Genomic DNA, 19309 nt, shown 5'->3' with positions numbered 1-19309 from the left:
GCTGAGCAGGAATATGATGACAACAACACCTATGATTCAATGTTACTTTAGACTGTTTTTGTACCTGATGTGTGAAGTTCCCTGCTACCAGCAGGTCATTCTCTATGAACCTTATATCTCTCTTTCCCTCCCCGAGGCTGCAGGAGCAGCTGTGTTGTTCTCTTCCCTGGCGATGGCCACACCTGTGATCTGCAGGTGGTTCATCTGGCAGTGGAGCCGGGAACACCTGGCCTGGCTGAGATAGAGCCTCCAGGCTTTACTTTCAGTGTGTGTTTGTGTGTGCGTAATAGTGTTTGGGATTTCTGAAGGGCTCAATTAAAGCTGAGGGAAGATAACGGCTGGCTTTGCTGACACACACCCACGCACACATTCAGGGGCATGTGTTGGCATTTCCCTAGGTTAAGCCTCGGGGATGTTTGGACTTGTCAATGTTGAAGTTTAATCTTCAGATGTGTCTGCTGAAGACTAATAGAATGACGGTAGTATTTACAGTTTTGCTCGGTGTGATTCTTTTTCTTTTAAAGATACGACAAACAAAGCCAAACCTCCTCCTGTTTTCCCAACCGTCATGCTTAATCTTGTGAGCCAAGTCCCCTAAATATCCCGGCGAACAATAGGGGGACTGTGGCATCACCTGCTTTGCCGTTGCTTTGCATACTCACTGCGGGTATGACATCTCGCTACAGTACTCTGCTGGGACAAACAAGCAAAGACAATAAGCAGAGACACCAGCTGAGGACAAGATAATAAACAGTTGCGCCGAGAACATGTTGAGAGCAAGCACAGTCGGTCTACAATGCAAGCTTGTGTATGTGTCTGCGATTAGCAGGCAAGAAAGAGTGAGGACGCGTGACGTGAACTTGACAAAATTCATAAAATTCGCAGAGGAAAAGAACAGCTTGAGAGTTATATTGACTTTGGCAAAAATCACACATTCAGTGTTGCATTCACTGCATGCGTGTGTGTGCGTCAAATATGAAAAGAATATCGGGCCAAGGCTTTACATCATCTCCATTCAACTATTTGTCATGGGAAGAAGTGATATACTGGGTCAGACACAAGCTGTGCTTGTTGCACATGCTCACCATAAACACTACACATGTTACAGCTGACAATTAATGATTATTTTGATGTATTACTTGAATATACAAACAAACAAAACAAGACTTGAGGAATTTATTTATATTAAAAAGAAGTTTCAGAAGTGACAAATTCAACAGGGGGAAAGGAGATTGGTTTTAAAAGCTGCGATATTGCTTTTTCATCTTGTCAGACCCTGCACTGTGTTTTCTCACATGAGTCTTCGATAATAACTCATACACAGCTGGATGTCAGCTTTCTTCTGGCCAGTGACGGGCCAGCTGCAGCTGTGTTTAGCTGGACTCAACACAGTAGACCAGACAGATGAGTGCGGATGGAAAGAGGGGGAAAAAAGGCCAAATAAATAGAGGGAAAGGGGGACAGAAACGTAGGGAGGGAAGAGAGGGAACAAAGAAAGGATGGATGGAAGGAGAGAGAAACATGAGACAGAAACAGGGGGTGAGAAAGGAGGCGTGGAGAAAAGGGGTAACCAATGCTAACTCCTCTTTGTCTGAGCCAAGTGGGAAATGATGAAAGGGGGTGAAAGGCATGAGAAGTGGGAACAGAGAGACAGGCATTAAGAAAGCATAATGTGGTAATCCATTTCTTTCACTTGCTTTTTCTTTTTTTTCTCGGCCGAATTGCTCTGAAGTGACTGGACACTTTTGTGTCCCTCCACTTAAAGTCGACAAACAAATAAAAGCCTGCGCACAACCGCAGGACTTGCATTTCTTCCTCAAAAATGATAAAGCATGCTTGGTTGTTTTTTTTTCACACGACAATTTAAAGGAAAGACTGTTAACAGATGAACACACAAAAGAGAAAGAGGCTTTAGTCCCTTTTGGCCGAGTCCTTCAAAAGCCATATGACAAGTATGCAAAACCACTCTCAAATCCCGCGAGCCGCCTTTTTGGAATAGTCAAATGTGTCAAAGCGATGTTTACGCTACCAGCGACACCTGAGTACAGAGGTCATGGCGGTGGCTGGCAGTATAACAAAATGAGAGTATTAACAACACTCAGAAACCAAGCTGAGACCTGCGATCAAGACTGAAAGGCACAGCCGGGTTATCTTTCAAAGGTGGAGAAGTGATGTTTTGTTAAAAGAGTAGACGAGCACGGACGCTCTTAATATCCCCCGTCTCCTGTACGCCTGCTATTTCTGAGGATTGTTATTGCCGGGTGATCCTCAGTGCAAGATCACATCTGGATCCTATTGTCTCAGCCGCTCTGTGCAGTACCGCACAGCAACAAGAAACAGCTGTGCAAAACTGGCTTCAATTAGCCTCACATTCTCCCTGACAGTTAATCTCTTTCTACTCCCATTCTCTCACTGTTTTGTTCCTTTAACTGTTAGGTCACTTCTGTCTTCCCCCCCCCCCCCCCCTTTTTTTTTTCAAACCTTTGCTTCAGGTTGCCACACTGTCTGAAGTAATAGACATGGGATCACAGAGGGTTGAATTGGAAACAGACAATGGGACGGAAAAGCTCAGGGGTCTCACGAAACATAAAACATGACAAATCCCATCTGTTTAAATGGACTGATGATGCAGTTTGCAGCGGTTTAGGCTGCAGAGATGATATATTTTCATTTCCTGTAAGAAGGGAGTAAATTCTGTTTATTACAGTCAGAGTTCATTTCCATCTTTGACTACAATTTTCACTGTAAATGACGATTAGCACTAGATATATGGCGCTTGCAATTAAAGTCTATTCAAATTGTCTCTTCAGATTATTACTCAGACAGATGGTGCCAGAATCTTTGCTGTGTATGACACATTTGCCAAATCGGGCTACAAAGTAACCCGATAAATCCAGACTTTAAACATCTCTTTAACCACTAAAACCACACTTAACAAACACTCCAGTGTGATCCAGCAGTGGAACATGCTGAATAAAATGTTGTCGCTCACAAGTAATTAATCAAACTCGACTAAACTCAAACTTGTTTAATTGCCTACAGTCTTGACTCAGCTGAACTGCAAGCAATCCAGCTCAGAACGGCCCTGTGATAGGAAATGGGAGCCAGATTTAAGGCAATGGAGTCGATCTGATGGGCTTGATGAGCAAATCTGCAAGGTTCTGCAGTCATTGTAGCCTTGGGGCCTGAGTAAAACACTAACAGGTGGTAGTGCTGGTTGAAAAGACCCACGCAGAGACCAGAGGGAGTGAGAAGGATACTGGGCTCACAGCCTGACACACAAAACACACACGCACACCCAACTACATGCATTGTAGGAAAACACAGCCAACCGCATGCATGACACACACCCTTACAAGCTACAAGCATTTATAACACACCGGGAAAAAAATATTTTCACACATTACAAGATACATAACACATAACGCAGACACAACTGCATGCAAGCTATCAGTCTGCACGAACAAGAAACAGTGCAGGGGTGACTCGAAAGCTCTGCAGGCACCTTTCTCTACCTCCAGGACGGGGAAATTCTCCCACATGGCAAAACACTAAGGGCCCACGTCTGGCAATGCTAACAACCCACTCAAGCCAAAACCAATTAAAAGTCTCTAATTCAAACCTGCAGGGCCTCTTTGTCGTTTATTTCCTTTTTTTTAATGTCAGAGGATTGGAATCTGACTCTGTACCCCAGCCCAAAGAGAACAAGAGAAGGAGGAGAATAATCTGAGTTGAAGATTATCCATATGTTTTCAAGTAGAGTTAATTAAATCAAGCGAGAATGGAAATGATCAACTATGGTGTAGCAATGTTGAAACAAATGCTCTTCAGTACATTTTTTCCCCGTGAACTTAGAACATCCATCCTTCCCAGAGGGCTTTTTAGCTTTCTGCAGAGCATCAAATTACTCTAACTAAACAGCAATTACGGTAAAACAGAAGAGTACCCACATTTTATCCTTTCTGATTTAAGAGTGGAACCAAATTTCCCAAAACAATAATCACTTTCAAATCCAGCATCCATCATGTATGTAGTTTTGCATTACAGTACACACTCTGCTGCTCCCTGGTGGCCGTTGTAACTCTGTCATCATCATTGCCACTCTCACCACCAAAACATCAGCATCTTATTAAGCTGATGTGTTTGTCATCTGATTATTTGTTATTCTGCGGTGAGAAAGAGACCAAATGGAGTCCTCGCAGGGGGGTCACGGAAACACATGTCCAGAGTCAAGCCTTCAGGCTCCGCTGACCCCACTTGCATCATATGTTGGTCACAATTGTTTCAACAGAAGATGACAGACTCTTTGTTGTGGTTCTCACATTTGGACTACTGAGCAACTAAGTGATGCTATAAATCCAGCGTTTAAACACATCCATTCCCATCAAATCCACACTTAGCAGCATGCATAAGTGGGATCCAGTCACACCACAGTCAAGCTGCCTTGCATGGCTGTACTATTGACCCTCAGTGTCAGCAGTACAGCAGGAAGAAACTACAGACAAAGAGGGAAAAAAACTCCTCCTGGCATAAAGCAGGAGTTCCAGCCTGGCTTCACACCGCCTGGTGTTTTTGTCTTGAAAAGCTGTAAACTCCAGATGGTGGAAAGAGAGGAAAAAAACTTAGTCTGGTGGATTAAGGGCTCCAAATCCTCCACTGAAAAGACACATAGACCACAAGCTGCTATTCAATCAAATGGGAGCATAATAGCCGTGTTGTGGGGGATATATACGGGATAATGCATCCAACAGAGTATGTGTTATGCATAGTTTATTCACTCTCTTTAATGGATCGTAATGAGCGTAAGATCTTACCAGACAAAAGGATAACCGAGTTTTTGTTTGCTCATCATAATGATTTGATGTAATGTGAAGTAACACGTTCAAAAGGTGTTTTTCCGAAGACTCAGCCTCCCCTCTGAGAGAAACTCTGATAACAATACTCTTTCCCTCACATATTAAGTAAATAAAGTTCTGCTTTATTTTCATTAGGAGGCAACGACGTCTCTTTAACTGAGATCCTGGATTCTTAATTATGTAACGCGAGAATAGGACATACCGGCCATTTGTTCAACAGTATGCATAAGAGCGCAGGTGCAAAAAAATCAGGAACACACCTGTAAATATTCACTATATCAGATAAAAGATGACATAGACACACAGGATGCATTTCAATACGGAATAAATACATTAAAGGTTCACTTACAAGTTAAAGCACTCGGCATTCCGACCATGCCCTTCGTCTTTATGAGTTTTCTCGCTCTTGGCGGATTGTTGGTTGGCGCTTCTTTTCAAGCACTTTCTCTCGCTTATTTTTTTGGCAGACCTTCCTCCAAACCAAACACCTTCTAAACACTTAAGAATGATGAAGAAACAATGAAGCACGATCTGCCGGAGACAATCGATCCAGTCCAACGCCAGGCATCAGGTATGTTTTCTCAAACGCGACAGAGAATATCTGAGTGGGCGGTACTAATTGTAAGCATTTAAGCAGAAAGCCAATAACGCTCGTTTGCAGCAGGGAAACAGTAATGATTAACTCCCAGCGGCAACAATAGGACACCAGTTCAGCTCGCATAATCCTCACAGCAGACGCACTTCCATTGCCTTGAGCAAAGTCGTTTACGACCTCAACTTGTTGGTGTATTGATTTGGTTTTTCATAGCCTAAATCTATTGCTCGGAAAGCTTTCACAAATTGTCACTGAAACGAGCAAAGACGAGAGAACTATGGTGGATATTTACCCTTTAGGGATGAATTAATGTTGAACTTTGAACAATAAACTTGCACGCAAGTTGAATATTTTGTGTGTCATCTGTTGAGTCGAAGCCACAAATTGTTTTGGATTGCATCCAGAGTCTCGCGTGTTATTTTTTTCTTTACCAGCATAATATTTGGATGCTGGCTGAGAAAGCTGTCAACTATACCACCCCCGAGACACGCATATACACACCCAGCCACCATCAGCTCTCCATCCACCCCTCCCGCACCCATCCACATATGCCACACGCTCCTGTCCACCCCACACCACCACCTCCTCCTCCGCCTCTTCTCCCTTCCAGCAACCGCCCCCCCTTTCCCATCCTCCACTCCTGCCAGGCTGCCACCTGCTCTCTGCAGCATGCTGCACAGCTGCTGCGCTACAATGACAAATTAAGGTCCACCGTGGCAGGCAGGAGTCATTACCTACTACTCCTGCCATGGAAGACTTGAAGAGCTATCAGCTACCGGCGCTGTGTGCTTCCCCCCTTCATGTGCAAAGAAGGGGTAAGGGACACTAATCGTTTTAATGAGAAGCAGGGGATCAGGGGGAGTCACAGTTTGGGGACACATGAGCCAATATGCTGTGTCAGTCAGTGTCTGTGCAAGTCAGGTGTTATTGACTGTGCTGTTCTCACAAGCAACATAACAATGAAAGAATACACATTCACAACACATTCCTGATTATTTAAGATGAAACTGTTCAGAATCTGCAGATTTTACAAGAGTTGCATTTGCCACTCACTGGAGCACTTACTGTTCACATTCAGATAGCATTTTTCAATAGTTAAGTTACACTTATAGGAGAGTAACACAATTTTAACTTTCTTTATAATAACATAAGAAGCCTATTATTAGTTCCGGTAAATAGGGTTGGTTTTAGGCCTGATAGGCGTGGAAAACATACAGTTAAAACACAGCACTGAACAATATAAGAAGTATGCAAAAAATAAGCAGGCATGAGCATGCAAAAAATCTATTATTGTACGATCTACTGTACAATATAGAGCGCCTTGAGGTGACTGTTGTTGTGATTTGGCGCTATATAAATAAAATTGGATTGAATTCAAATCTATTTATATGAGTCAACTCATTGTTTAAGTTGTAAACTTAAAATAAACATCCCAAATTGTAAACCACTTGTGCGCACACCTTAACTACTTAGGAGTACTACTTCAGACAGGCTTCACTGAAATACTGTAATGCCCCTATATGGTAGTACATCTGTTATTATTTCAGTAGGGAACTCCATCAGTCACTGTGATCTAATCTAGTACTAATTCAGTGAGTCACCCTTTAAATGTATAAGTTTAGACAATATCTTTGACAGGGGCAACAATGTCCTAACTCATCTTGTCAACTAGCCCTGTGACAGGTTAACAAAGAAGTGAGTAGTCGGTTGGCGGGAGACTGGAGTCAATGAAGAAACAGGCTTAGATGGTGGCAGGATTTTCAGTGGCCATTGTGGTCCCTCAATGTGACAGCTGGCCATTGCTCCCCCTTGAACCTCTTTCAGCCTCTTTGTCACAGCCTCTTTAATCAAACCAAGACTGTTACACAGCAAATACACTGACCTGAACTATGAGCTGACTGGATGACTAGCCAAATGCATTTGGAGCTGTTACAAGGTTTTAACAATATGTAAAACCCCCTCCCGGTTAAACTGTAGGACTAATATTACCATGTGACTTAATGCATGAGCATTTTCATTTTTAAGTATAAAAAGAATGGACTGGTTCTTATGTAGCGCTTTTCTACTCTCACTGAGCACTTAAAGCGCTTTACACAACTTGTGCATTCACCCAATCGTGACCATTCACACAAACACTTTATCTAAGGTTTTTAAGGCTTCTAACATTCACTCGCATTCACACTCCGATGAATGCATCGGAGGGCAACATGGGGTTAATATTTTGCTCAAGGATATTTGGCTCTTATCTGATTTTTGTGACATGGTAATGATTAGAGGTTTTTGTGTTTTTCTTCTCAGTGTTGAGCCTTTGGGTACGGCTTCTCCAAACTCTGCGGAGCTCTGTTATAACCGGCTTTGACCATTACTACACCAGCCCCCATATTTACCTATTCACTCTTCACTGTACAGTGGTTGACCTGACAGATTCTTAATCCACATGAGAGATTGCCCTTTTTTCCAATAATGTGCTTTCTCAGCTCACTGTACAAAGTCAAGAGGGGGCAAGTCATTAGCTGGTACTGTTTACCCTACTTTCTCAGCAGTCGTGCCATCTGTGTGAGCACTGTAGGTTGCATAAGGCCTGGCAGATATGACACCTCCGCAAAACCTGTTCCCTTTCATCCATTGTTTTAGTCAGCTCCTCCAAAATTATCTTTTTTTTTTTTGTCTGTTCCCTCAGCTTTCTTTTTACAGATTCGCCCTCCTCAGCTATTTTCTTTTTGCGATTATTTACCTTTTCCAATTTTCCTCTATTATGTACACACCTCCTCTAGTCTCCTCCTGTCATCCCTGACAGCTGACAGGCCAGACCCTGCCTGGTGGTGACACTTCACCCACGCCGACCCAAGCCAGATCACTTGTCCATGCGTAAGCCAGAGCCAGGGCCAAGTCCAGGATTTCTACTGGGGTGTGGAGGGGAGGCTGCAGAGGCAAGCAAGATGGCCCTAGTCATCATAATCATTCATTGCCTGCCGGTCCTTCTGTCCTTGGCCTCCTCCCACTCTTCATGCTTTTTTGTCATCCGCGTGTCAGGGCCACAAGGCACGCGTATCAGCTGAGCCCAGGATGGTCAGAGTCAACGGGGTCAGGTGGCAGACGCTTGGTTAATTCCTCTGAGACCACAAAGTGCTTGTATCAACTCATACAGACACTGAAAAATACACAGATAAAGACAAACAGACATGCATTTGCATAGACACACATGCACCGCATTCAGTACGCAAAATAAGGCAGGCTCTATATAGACCATGATGTTAGAGAAGCTGATTGGGGGAATGGGGTGGGGGTATCAAACAGATAGATCAGCGTTAAGAAGGAGGAGGGGAAAGATTATAAACACACGAGCAGATGGAGAGAGATATATTCCTATTATGTAGATCCGTCTAACCCTCGGTGTGGTCTCCTCTCCTCAGCATGAACGTCTCATCCATATATACCTTTACATTATTCAGGAGGTTTTAATGAGAGTAACTAAATATTGCGGTGATTGTGGTTGCTGGGTTGTTTAGATGGCAGAAGGTGGGCCACAGGTGTACAAGCCTGAGACTTATTCTTCGCTTTGACCTCTCATTATCACCCCCAAATTCATTCATTGTTATCCTGTGTCCTTGGGTGTTTGAGAAGCAGGGCGGTATGTCTGTCTACTGCTGTCTGTTCACAGCACAGTCTGTCATTCATTTTTAAGAATAAATTATTCCATATTTTTAATCTATTATTATCCCCTCATCTGTCTGTCTGCTTCAGCTTATCCATCTGTTTTCCTGCCTTTTGCCCCATTATTTTTTTATCTTTCTCCTTTTTTTTTGCTCATTTTAAGAACATTTTCAATGACTTTCAGGTGCTTAAAAATAACATAATTCCCTGTTGCTCTGCTAGATGAAAATGCCACAATTATCACTCATCTTAGGATAGGATAGGATATCTATCTATCTATCTATCTATCTATCTATCTATCTATCTATCCATCCATCCATCCATCCATCCATCCATCCATCCATCCAGCAGCCCGTCATGGATGGCTTGATGAGAGGTCTGGTCTGTTGTTACAGAGGAACAGGTGGGGCAGACTAAACAGTCAGCACAGGGTTGAAATGAACACATACACAAAACACACACATGCAAGCTGCAGGGAGGCAGGCTGTCAGTCGCTCAGACACTGGCCCATATGGTAGACCTCTGGAGCTGTTGCCCTTAGCAGAGTAGGGGAGGGAAGCGAAGATGCTTGGAGGATGGCAGGAGAAGGCAGAAGGATGCAGGGGGACGTTGAAACTAATCAGTAGGGCTCCCCAACTGTCCACTGTCTTTGGGGAGTTGAGATATGCATATATGTGACTGACTGAACTAAGGGTGCAGAGATGATAAGTTGGGGGGGGGTTGTAGTCTGTTTGTCTGCTTGAGTGTGTGTGTACATCCATCCATTCATTTTCTTAACCGTTTATCCAACTGCGGACATGGGAAGGGGGCTGCATTCTGTCCCAGCTGGCGTTGGGTGAGAGGCAGAGTGCCCCCTTTACAGGTTATAAGTTATGTGGAAATAATGCTTTAAGTTCTTAATTTGATTTCATTTATTTAACATAAATACAATACATATTCTAGTGTTTTAAGCAATTGTTAAATTGAAATATATAAAGAAATAGATAAAAATAATGATCTAGCAATTTTCTTCTGTATATACAAATTGTGTTGTACTTTGTTGTCATTATTATTCAAACGTATTGTCTTAGTACTTAAACAACAACAAGAGATACAATAGCAGTCTGATGTTGTTGAGAAGTGCTATAGGGTAATGTGAGTTGTCTTCAGCATAGCAGAAAACCAGAAATGACATTTATAGATCATTAACATGTTAAACTTTTATTCAACTTACATTTAGTCATATATATTTATACAATAGTTTGTTTTTGTTTTGTTTTTATTTATGTTAGCAAAGATAAAATTAAATACATTGTCAACTACACATACAGCCACCATAGATAAAGTTAATGGAGAATGCTCAAATCCCTGTTCAAGTTATTGATTTTTTCCAAGAAATATTGTTTTTGTTTTTTTAATGTATCATATCGTCATTTTAAGCGTTTAAATAAGGTTTTTTTAATATTTAAATGAAAATCTTGTGTTTTATATCCTTTATTCGATCATTCTTGATTTTTACATGCAAGCCCAATATAACTGCACTGCTATTAGGTTTATCAGCAATGACATACATTCATGCAACGCACTCTATTAGTGCAAATCATCATTCACCGTTTTGGTTGTTTTTCCTGTACACTACAGAAAACAGATTTAATTTCAGGTCCTTGACTTCTTGCTGACTTAAGCTCTAGTGTAATTTGACGGTGCTCAGTATTGGTTAAATCCTGCAAGGACAATGGTGAAATATGATGCCTACACTACTGTAAATGCAAGCACACTTGCAAACAAGTCACTACTTTAATGTGCACAATTGCAATACTATATATGACTAGATCCACTCCAAACAATCCAATCAGTCTGTGAGAGATCCTTACAAATCCTGCTCTTCCATTCAGCTAAGCTTTGCAAATATATTAAGCTGTGCTACTGTGAAAGAGGCCGGCCACCTGCCACTCACATCCCAAATAGACCAACAGATGCATAGACTGGAGGTCAGATGGTCAACTACTTGTCATAATGCTAAACATCACCATGTAGACCCACTTCTTAAGTCAAGCACTGTTGTTGAAGTCTCCCATTCATTTTTGCTGTGCTATTTATATGTGTGCTTCTATACATGTGCTAATTAGTACAAGGACGTATCCTTTTCTAAACAAAAGTGTGGACAAAGGAGGATAAGGTTTATGGGTGGAATGAGAAAAGGTGACAATAAACTTCATATAAATCATTTGTTTCATTAATTATGTTAAATGTAGCAAGGGTAACTGAACCTCAAACTACACTGGCTATGTATAAAAGATAGGTACCCAGCTGTTTGTGGACTATATCATTTACAGACCTTGGGTTGTTTAAAAACAACCCAAGGTCGATAGAAATAAGTAAACAGGTTACTGTTTACTTATTTCTATCACAGTGAAAACCTCATCGCATGACAATCAAAAGCTGCAGATTTTAGTACTCTATAGGACATGTGGGAAATCTTTGTTATTTAAACAGATTAGGTTTCCAGTGTAGAGGTAATAGAGCCCTTTAATCACTAGAGGGAGACAAAAGATTTGAATCTAAGCTTTGAAATTCCCTGTTGAATATTTAGTGTGAAGCTGAGCCATGGTCTATGACTTAAAAAACAAGTTGTTAGAAATAAAGTTGTTACATCAATATTCACTACAGTAAACATGAAGCAATTAGAATAAAGTAAGCGTTGATATTTGAGTTGATTAGCTACTTTAGAATTATAAAGAAATGTTGTTGACAAATGAGAATATTTAGAGCATCTGTGTGGGTTTAGAGGAATTTTCAGTCAAAGCTCCAAACTTGTTTTCATTAAGGGAGCAACTGCCTCTCAACAGCCCACCCAGAAGAGTGTTTTCCAGCCCTGAGTGCTGGGACCTCTTTGCTATTTCACCTGCTGTGAAGCAGATGCAACACAGGCTGCCACACACACAGCTGAAGGGCTGACAGATACCTTGCCGATGCAACAGAGCATAGGAAATGAGGACTGCTTCATCAGCTTGTTTCAGTGACTCCTGCATGGTCCTAATGTCTATGCTGCACAATTAAGTGCACCTCTGCTGAGTCACCACAACAGTGCAGTACTTATCCATGTTGAGTTTCTGTCAAGACCGAGACTTAACGGCTTGGCTTATTACTCCTGAAATAATGGCATATTAGCAAATAGTTCAAAATAGTTATTGCATGTTTTTTTTTCACATTTTTCATTAAACATTTAATACTCACTACTAAATGAAAAAGAAAACTGACTGCCAGAGTAGATTTCTGCAAATTACAAAAGAAATGGAAAGCATTGCTAAACAGTTTGAACTGAAGAAACGAGGAAGCAAATAAAATAAATCTGAAAAATATTTTAGTTTGAACTGGAAATTTAAACATGAAAATTGTGGACTGAAAAGAAGTGAAATTCCACTTACTGGCACTAATCTTCAGCATACGCAGGATTGTTTTGGGTTTTTAACTGAAACACCATGAGTTTGGATTTTTGGCAGTAGCTCCGGTGGAATCAGTTTACTAATGTAAACCACGATTCTACCTTCTATCTGCAGAAAATTTCAAACACAAACAACAAAGTTTTCATGTATTTTTTAGCCCATTTCTTCACTGTCATGGAATTCCCAGTCTGGGAGATGAGGTCGTTTGGTCTTGGTCTGTATCCAGTATTGATTCATCCTTAGCGATGCTCAAACACCACGCTGCCAACTCATTTGGTACCTACTGGAGAAGAGCTTTGGGCTAATCATGCTTTGTACAACATCTTACTGGTCACGTATCTGGTTTTAACAACATTTTATTGGTTACTGACCAACTTTAACTATGCCTCAGCTGCTGCAACAGGGCATCAGTGTCATGGTATTGAGGGGCATTATGGCCTCTTTCAGTGCCTGTTGTCCTGAAACCCATTTTGAATAAGAGCTAATAAATATAATTGTTCTGATTAACGTGCAGGCTTCTTCATGGTAACATCACACCCGCTGTTTTCTGTCAGCAAGCCGAAGATGCTTAGTGGGTGTCATTCCTGATATAAGCTCTCTTCACTAGAAAAGCGTTTCTGGCCTTGAAAGCATATCGATTTTGTTTTCCTTATTGCAGAACTTATATATATATATGCGCAGTGATTTTGCGCGTTTCGGGCACACTGGAAATGAGATCTGTGATCTGAGGCTGGGTGTTGAAATACGCTCGAAATAAATAATGAATCAAAACTTAATTATGCGTGGCTCAACCTCACATTGCTGATTAACGGATGGGCTGAACAAGAAGCTCTTTGAACTTTGAGTGTGTGTCAACACCGCTGCTAATCGCATCGCCCTCAATTAACTTTACTTAGCCTACTACTGGATAAACCTCTTTTGGAGGAGAAGAAAATAGAGGGAGGGAGGGGGGCTCAATGTGTGTGTCTGCATGCCCCCTACCACAGCCCTCTACCCCCTCTTACAGGACTGCCAGCCCGTCTAGAGTTATTCCAGGAATGCGTTGAACATGGCTGCCGCGATGAAGGCGCAGAAAACGGGACTGCTGGAACTTCGAGTGACCGTGGACCGCTGGATCCGGGTATTGGCTACACTTACCGAAGATAGTCTCACGTTAAACCCCGGTGAGGGCACCGAAGAACCCGCAAAGCCAAACCCGAGTCCCGCCGGTGCTATCAACGGAGACCCCCCGAACCTCAGCTCGTCCCCGGTCCCGGAAACCATCACCAACGTGAAGCGCACGGTGCGAGTTACCAAGCAAGATGTTGGCGGGCTCGGAATCAGTATCAAAGGTAAGATAGTTTACGAAAGTATCTTAAAGATAGCTAACTGCATGAACGGCGAGTTACTGTCAGTTAACACAAGTTTTGACTACAGCGTACCTTCTGTCACCCACCGCGAAAACAGCGGCCAGTTAACTTGCCTAACTTCAACAATGTGCAACAATTCTCAGAAACGTGCGTAAAATGCAACTTTTCCGCGATTTGCTCTATGACAAATATCCGTTCGCGTTATAACTCACACGTTTAGGTCCGATGTTAGCGCAGAAAAAACGACAGCTGTGATTTTCTCAAGCTGTTTCTCTCCTCAACAGGGAACCATTTCAGTGCACCACAGTCACCGGAGACGGTAATTAGTTCGCTACCGTCATGTAACGTTGGGTTCCACCGTGTGCCCCCAAACAAACACAAAAAACAAACACTAGTTTAAATAACTTGGATAATTGGATTCAGAGAAATCAGGAAACGGCGCGTGATTCTGTTTAACTCGATTTGGGTTTTAAAAAGTTTCCACAAATCCCCGAATACTTTCCGTAGATGCTTATTACCCAGCAGTGTCGACACCAGCAGTTCATTTAAACATATTTATTTATGGACTACAGACACCAAACAAAGCAGGTTATAAACCTGAATATTATGCGTTATCAACCAACACTCACATACGCAAATGTGTCATTAGTTTTATTAGATCTAACTTCTGATTATGAAGCTGTAACACCAATAAATATATGTGACAGAGTAAAATCCACGCTCTACAGAGTCTTTTAGGTGGTTCAAAGACCTTTTTGGCGGTTGAACTTTGCTTTTGAATGAGCAAACGGGAGTAGACATGGATACAGAGACCTCTACTGCACATAGTGGCCACAAGAATAGTTTCTACTGGGACTTCTCAATGAAGAATTGTAATCTCTCCATATTTTACCAGCAAAGCCTGCATACCTGCCATGTGTTTTGCAGCAGCTGATAAAAGACTTTTCCTTGTCCTGCTTCCACGAAAATAGCCTATCTCTGTGGGGATCTCAAACTGAAGATGATTAGGAAGGTTGAGCAGTGGGAAGCTATGTAAATAAAGGATAAAAGGACAGGAATGTGATAACAAAGTTTTAGGAATGTTTTGGATTTTATTATATTTTATAGACGGACAAATATTACAGCTTTTGTTCTTGAAATTTAGTAGCAACTGATAGATTTACACTTTTTCTTTTTGCACAGCTTGCTTTGTGTCTTCATAATTGAAACAGTAATTAGGTGGTCATTTTCATATTCTTGCCACACACAGTGGGGTTCCGCCTCCTTGGCTTTAACTAGAATTGTTTGAGGTTATTGTGGTGAACTTGTGATTCTTTTGTGCAACTTAAATAAACACTGTTTGTTGCAGACTGATGTATTACATACTGTGTTTCTTAGTTTGCTTGGGTCGTGATAAATGCAAATGCAGACCCCACAATTCTCGCCTAAAAAGTCAGCTTTCTAAATTCAGATTTTCCTGGTGGCGTGTTGTAAATATGTACTGGAAGAGTTTTCCTAGAATTACATATAAAAATAAAAATCTCATTAGGTTTCTTGCACAGTCTCAATAAATCTAATTATATTTTTTAATCATAACCCCTGTGTGATGACACGTATCATATCAATGAATTATTGTCAGTTCACAACCCTAAGTCACCTTGTGTTGTAAAGCATGGGCTGCCAAGGCAGTAAAAGGTGTAATAAATAACGGGCATGGATCTATAAGCCGCATGTGTGGGTATAATTGCATGTGTGTGAGCTGTAGCTTCCTCCTGGCAAGTTTGTCTTCCCGGGAAATCACTTGGCGATTGGTTGATGTACAGTGTCGATTTGATAGATAATTGTAAACTTGCATTATTGTCATGTTGCAAAGATGGCTCATCATTGTAGCCGCTGGTGACATCTTAATTTTTAGTCCCCCCCGCGCAATTCCCAACAACAACAAAACAAAGCCAAACCCTAATGACATAACTGTGATGTCCATCTGTGGAAATGGGTGGGTTTGAAAATCAGACAGCATGTTATTAAAACCAAATCATAGCTAGAAGCCTTTTGGCTTGACATTGTTGTGATGCTGGATGTTCAGAGGCAGTTTTGTGAGGAAGGGTATACAAGATTGAAAGCGAAAGGTGCAGGCAGATAGAGCAGGCCAAACATGAAATGGTATATGGGACAAGAGGTCAAAGAGGTGAAAAGAGTTAAAAGAAAAAGGAAGCAGGAAGAAAAAAGTGTCAGAAACGCAGGGGGAAACAAATGAAAGAACAGAGAAAAACTTGTAGGCTAGTTGACACCGCATTGCGAACAGCTGAGAGAAGCAGCTCACAGCAGTCAGTTGTCATTGGCTAAAGATGAAAGCTATGTGGCTGGGAGTGGAGTACTCCACTAGTGTTAATTTTAGGGAGCCCACCCCAGCTTGAGGAAGAGTACGGAGGCAACTTTAACTCACGTCTAAATTTAAGAGGGGAGGCATGGAATCTAGACTCCAGGTCTCTGGACAGGCCCAATGGTAAAAGTTTGCGTGCTTCTGCAGACATTTTTCCTTCTTTGGAGCCACTGAGGTGCGCGGTCTGTGCATATAACCACAATGACAGTCAGAGGGAATGCTACTTTGAGAGAAGGCAGTTGGTGAACAGTACCATAAAGCAATTATTTCACTTTAAAACCATCCCAGACATTGTTTTAATAGTCCCTGTGTGTTGAATTCCAGTTGGGTGGGTCAAATATTATGAAACCATGTTTTGGTTCCTGAAACTCTAACAGACCAACTCATACTTTTTCCAGACATTATTTTTGTCAGTCAGCAAGACTCAAGTGGAACAAAACAAAAATATAAATAAAATTGCATCAGGAATATGAATCCACGATACTTTGAAGTTTTGTTTTGACTCTATATATTGTTCCAGCACTGTGTGAATTAAGCTGATGACAGTTGAAGTGCAGACGTGCAGATTTTTTGATGATGAAGAAGCATTCTAATAAATAAATTAGATACACAGCACTATTATACCATTTACTAATCTGCCATAAGAAGCTTCTGTGGCTCCACCCTGTCTCTACCACTGCCACCCACCTTATATTTGATTGACAGGTTCCCAGCTGTAGGTGCTGAACTGTATTTGACATGAAATGCACCTGCAAGAATTGTAGGAAGGAAATAAAGGTTTGTGTGGGAGTGGCAGACATATTAATGGTTATTTTTTTAGAGCAATATGTCAAAAATGTTTATTCTGCAATCATTCCAGTAAGTGGTATTTCAGACTTTAGGGAAACTTCAGACTCTTGGGAATTTCCTTTCTCCTCCAAGGTCAGGCTTTATAATGTAAAGAAAGTGGGGAAAAAATTTGTTCCTTAAACGTCTTGTCTCCTCATTGATTCAAATGTCTACTCTCTAAACATGCCCCCATCCTTTTCTCTGCCAACGCTAAGTGTTTCTGACACCCTTCTCATCATCCCCTTTTTCAGACTCACACTCTTTACCATAAAACCGATGACCTCCAAACTTGTTGGCCTTATGTCTAAACGAGCTTCACTTTTTTTTGTAAAAGTCATGATCTCTATCCTTCTAGGCCAGGCCGAGTAACATTTAAATATAACTTTATTAACGACACAAGTTTGAACTGCAGTCACATTAGCGGATAGCGTAAGGTTACCACTGCTGTCTCCCACATGCTGGTATGCTGAGCAGCACACACTGAGACATTGCTCTTGTAGACAACGTTCAAAAGTGTTGCCACACTTGAGTAGAGTTGCTGACAATGCTTGTCTCCTTTTTTATGGTAGAAAGCACTGGTTCCATCATTGCCTTGGGCATGTCTGAATGAACCTGTGTGGAACATTAAAGTGATAGTGACCTATATCTGAATGCCGCCACTTTAACAGACTAATGAAGCCATTAATGTTACATTCATCATGTCTGAAAATGGCTTTAGAAACCAGTATCACTATATCCTAGAAACTCTCTTGCCTACTGTGCAACTGCTGTACTACAGTTGAATCCTCTGTTATATGCACTGTGTTATCTTGAGATATATCAGCTTTAATGAAGCCTTTTTGTATGTTCACTCATATTGTCTGCAGTCGTTGTTGCAACTCTGTCCATTCACAGCAATTCTGTTAGATCTTCCAGTATTAATTATGTGGTTGGATTAGCTTATTTACTGTTATTATTCAGTTTTGTACAAGAGTGTAGTTACTTATTTAAAGAATGTAATGAGTTGGGGCTATCTTGTGCCTGTTACCTCATGAATAAAATGTTAATTTAGTGGTATATAACATGCTAGGCCATGATATGTGTGTGTGTGTTCCTCCTTGGGTCTTCTGCAAAAGTCTGAGGTACTGCACAGAATCTTAGCTGTTCCTTGGACTGCACTGGACTTAGACCTCTAATGTTGTGCCTGTAATCTGCTGGAGCCACTCTTCCAGTTACATCTCCTAATGCTCCTGTTACCACTGGGACTACTTTGGGCTTTACCTTCCAATTCTGCTCCAGTTGTTCCTTCAGTCCATGCTACTTCTCTGTTTTCTTGTGCTCCCTTTTCTCATGTTGCTGTCCCCTGGGACTGCCACATCTACGACCACTGTGGTCTTCTGCTCCGTGTCAACCATCACTATGTGTGGTTGGCTGGCCAGCAGCTGCTTGAAGTCCCACAGGACCTTAGCCTTGTTGTTCTCAACCACCTTCTGTGGTGTCCTCCATTGGGAGTTGGGTACTTCTAACCCATATGTGGCACAGCTGTGCTTGCACACTATCCCAGCCACTTGGTTGTGTCTGTCAGTGTACACCGTCCCAGGTTACATCTCCTGCACCTTCCTGGTCCTGTTGACTGTGGCTTGTAGATCTCCAACGTTGATAGTAGAAGTCTCTCATGCGCCATATACAATATGCAATATCCATTTACAATGTCACCCACTAAAGAAAAAACTGCAGTATTTTTTTGTATTGTAGTATAGTGAAGTCTATCATTTCTACCAGTTAGTTGTATCTACTTACAACCACAAAATGCTCTCTTAGAATGACTCTTATAGGCTTATAGGCAGATAACATGGTATCCAGCTACTTTGGCTCCTGTTTTTGTTGTTGGTTCTTCAGCTCCTTTTCAAAATGGCATTAATTAAACATAAACCTTAAAAAATATATCTAGCAGTATTGATAGTCATGCGTGTTACTTAACTGCCCTGTGACAAATTCCCATATCTTTTTTAAGATTTAAAATAATTACTCAAGTTTATAAGTTTAGTCATTTTTTATTAAACATTTGATGGTATACATAAAAGATAGCATCATCAACATAGCTTTAAAACCCACATTGACTTATCTTTTCTTTAAGCTTTCTGGAAAACCCTCATTAATTCAGTGACTGAGTCAGTGAGGGCCACATATTGCCTCTGATTATACATCTATATGATGCTATGGTGCTCAGAATAGTGGATAAGTTCATCGTCCTGGTGGCG

General features: G+C 41.5%; 2 protein-coding genes across 2 annotated transcripts in view; one reads left to right on the top strand and one right to left on the bottom strand.

Annotated features, from left to right (window-relative positions):
• cbfa2t2 (CBFA2/RUNX1 partner transcriptional co-repressor 2) overlaps positions 1-5587 on the bottom strand; it is a 38473-nt gene extending 32886 nt beyond the window's left edge. Inside the window, exon 1 of the mRNA XM_085159533.1 lies at positions 5206-5587. Coding sequence (XP_085015659.1) covers positions 5206-5233 — 28 coding nt within the window. The 5' untranslated portion in view covers positions 5234-5587. The remainder of the gene's footprint in view (positions 1-5205) is intronic.
• Positions 5588-13287: 7700 nt separating this feature from the next.
• snta1 (syntrophin, alpha 1) overlaps positions 13288-19309 on the top strand; it is a 36359-nt gene continuing 30337 nt past the window's right edge. Inside the window, exon 1 of the mRNA XM_085159538.1 lies at positions 13288-13861. Within this exon, the coding sequence (XP_085015664.1) occupies positions 13579-13861 (283 nt within the window). The 5' untranslated portion in view covers positions 13288-13578. The remainder of the gene's footprint in view (positions 13862-19309) is intronic.

The sequence above is a fragment of the Neolamprologus multifasciatus genome, chromosome 5 (genome assembly GCF_963576455.1).
Source record: "Neolamprologus multifasciatus chromosome 5, fNeoMul1.2, whole genome shotgun sequence".
NCBI lineage: Eukaryota > Metazoa > Chordata > Actinopteri > Cichliformes > Cichlidae > Neolamprologus > Neolamprologus multifasciatus.
The sequence above is the reverse complement of the archived record's forward strand: the minus strand, read 5'-3'. Positions and strand labels throughout refer to the sequence as shown.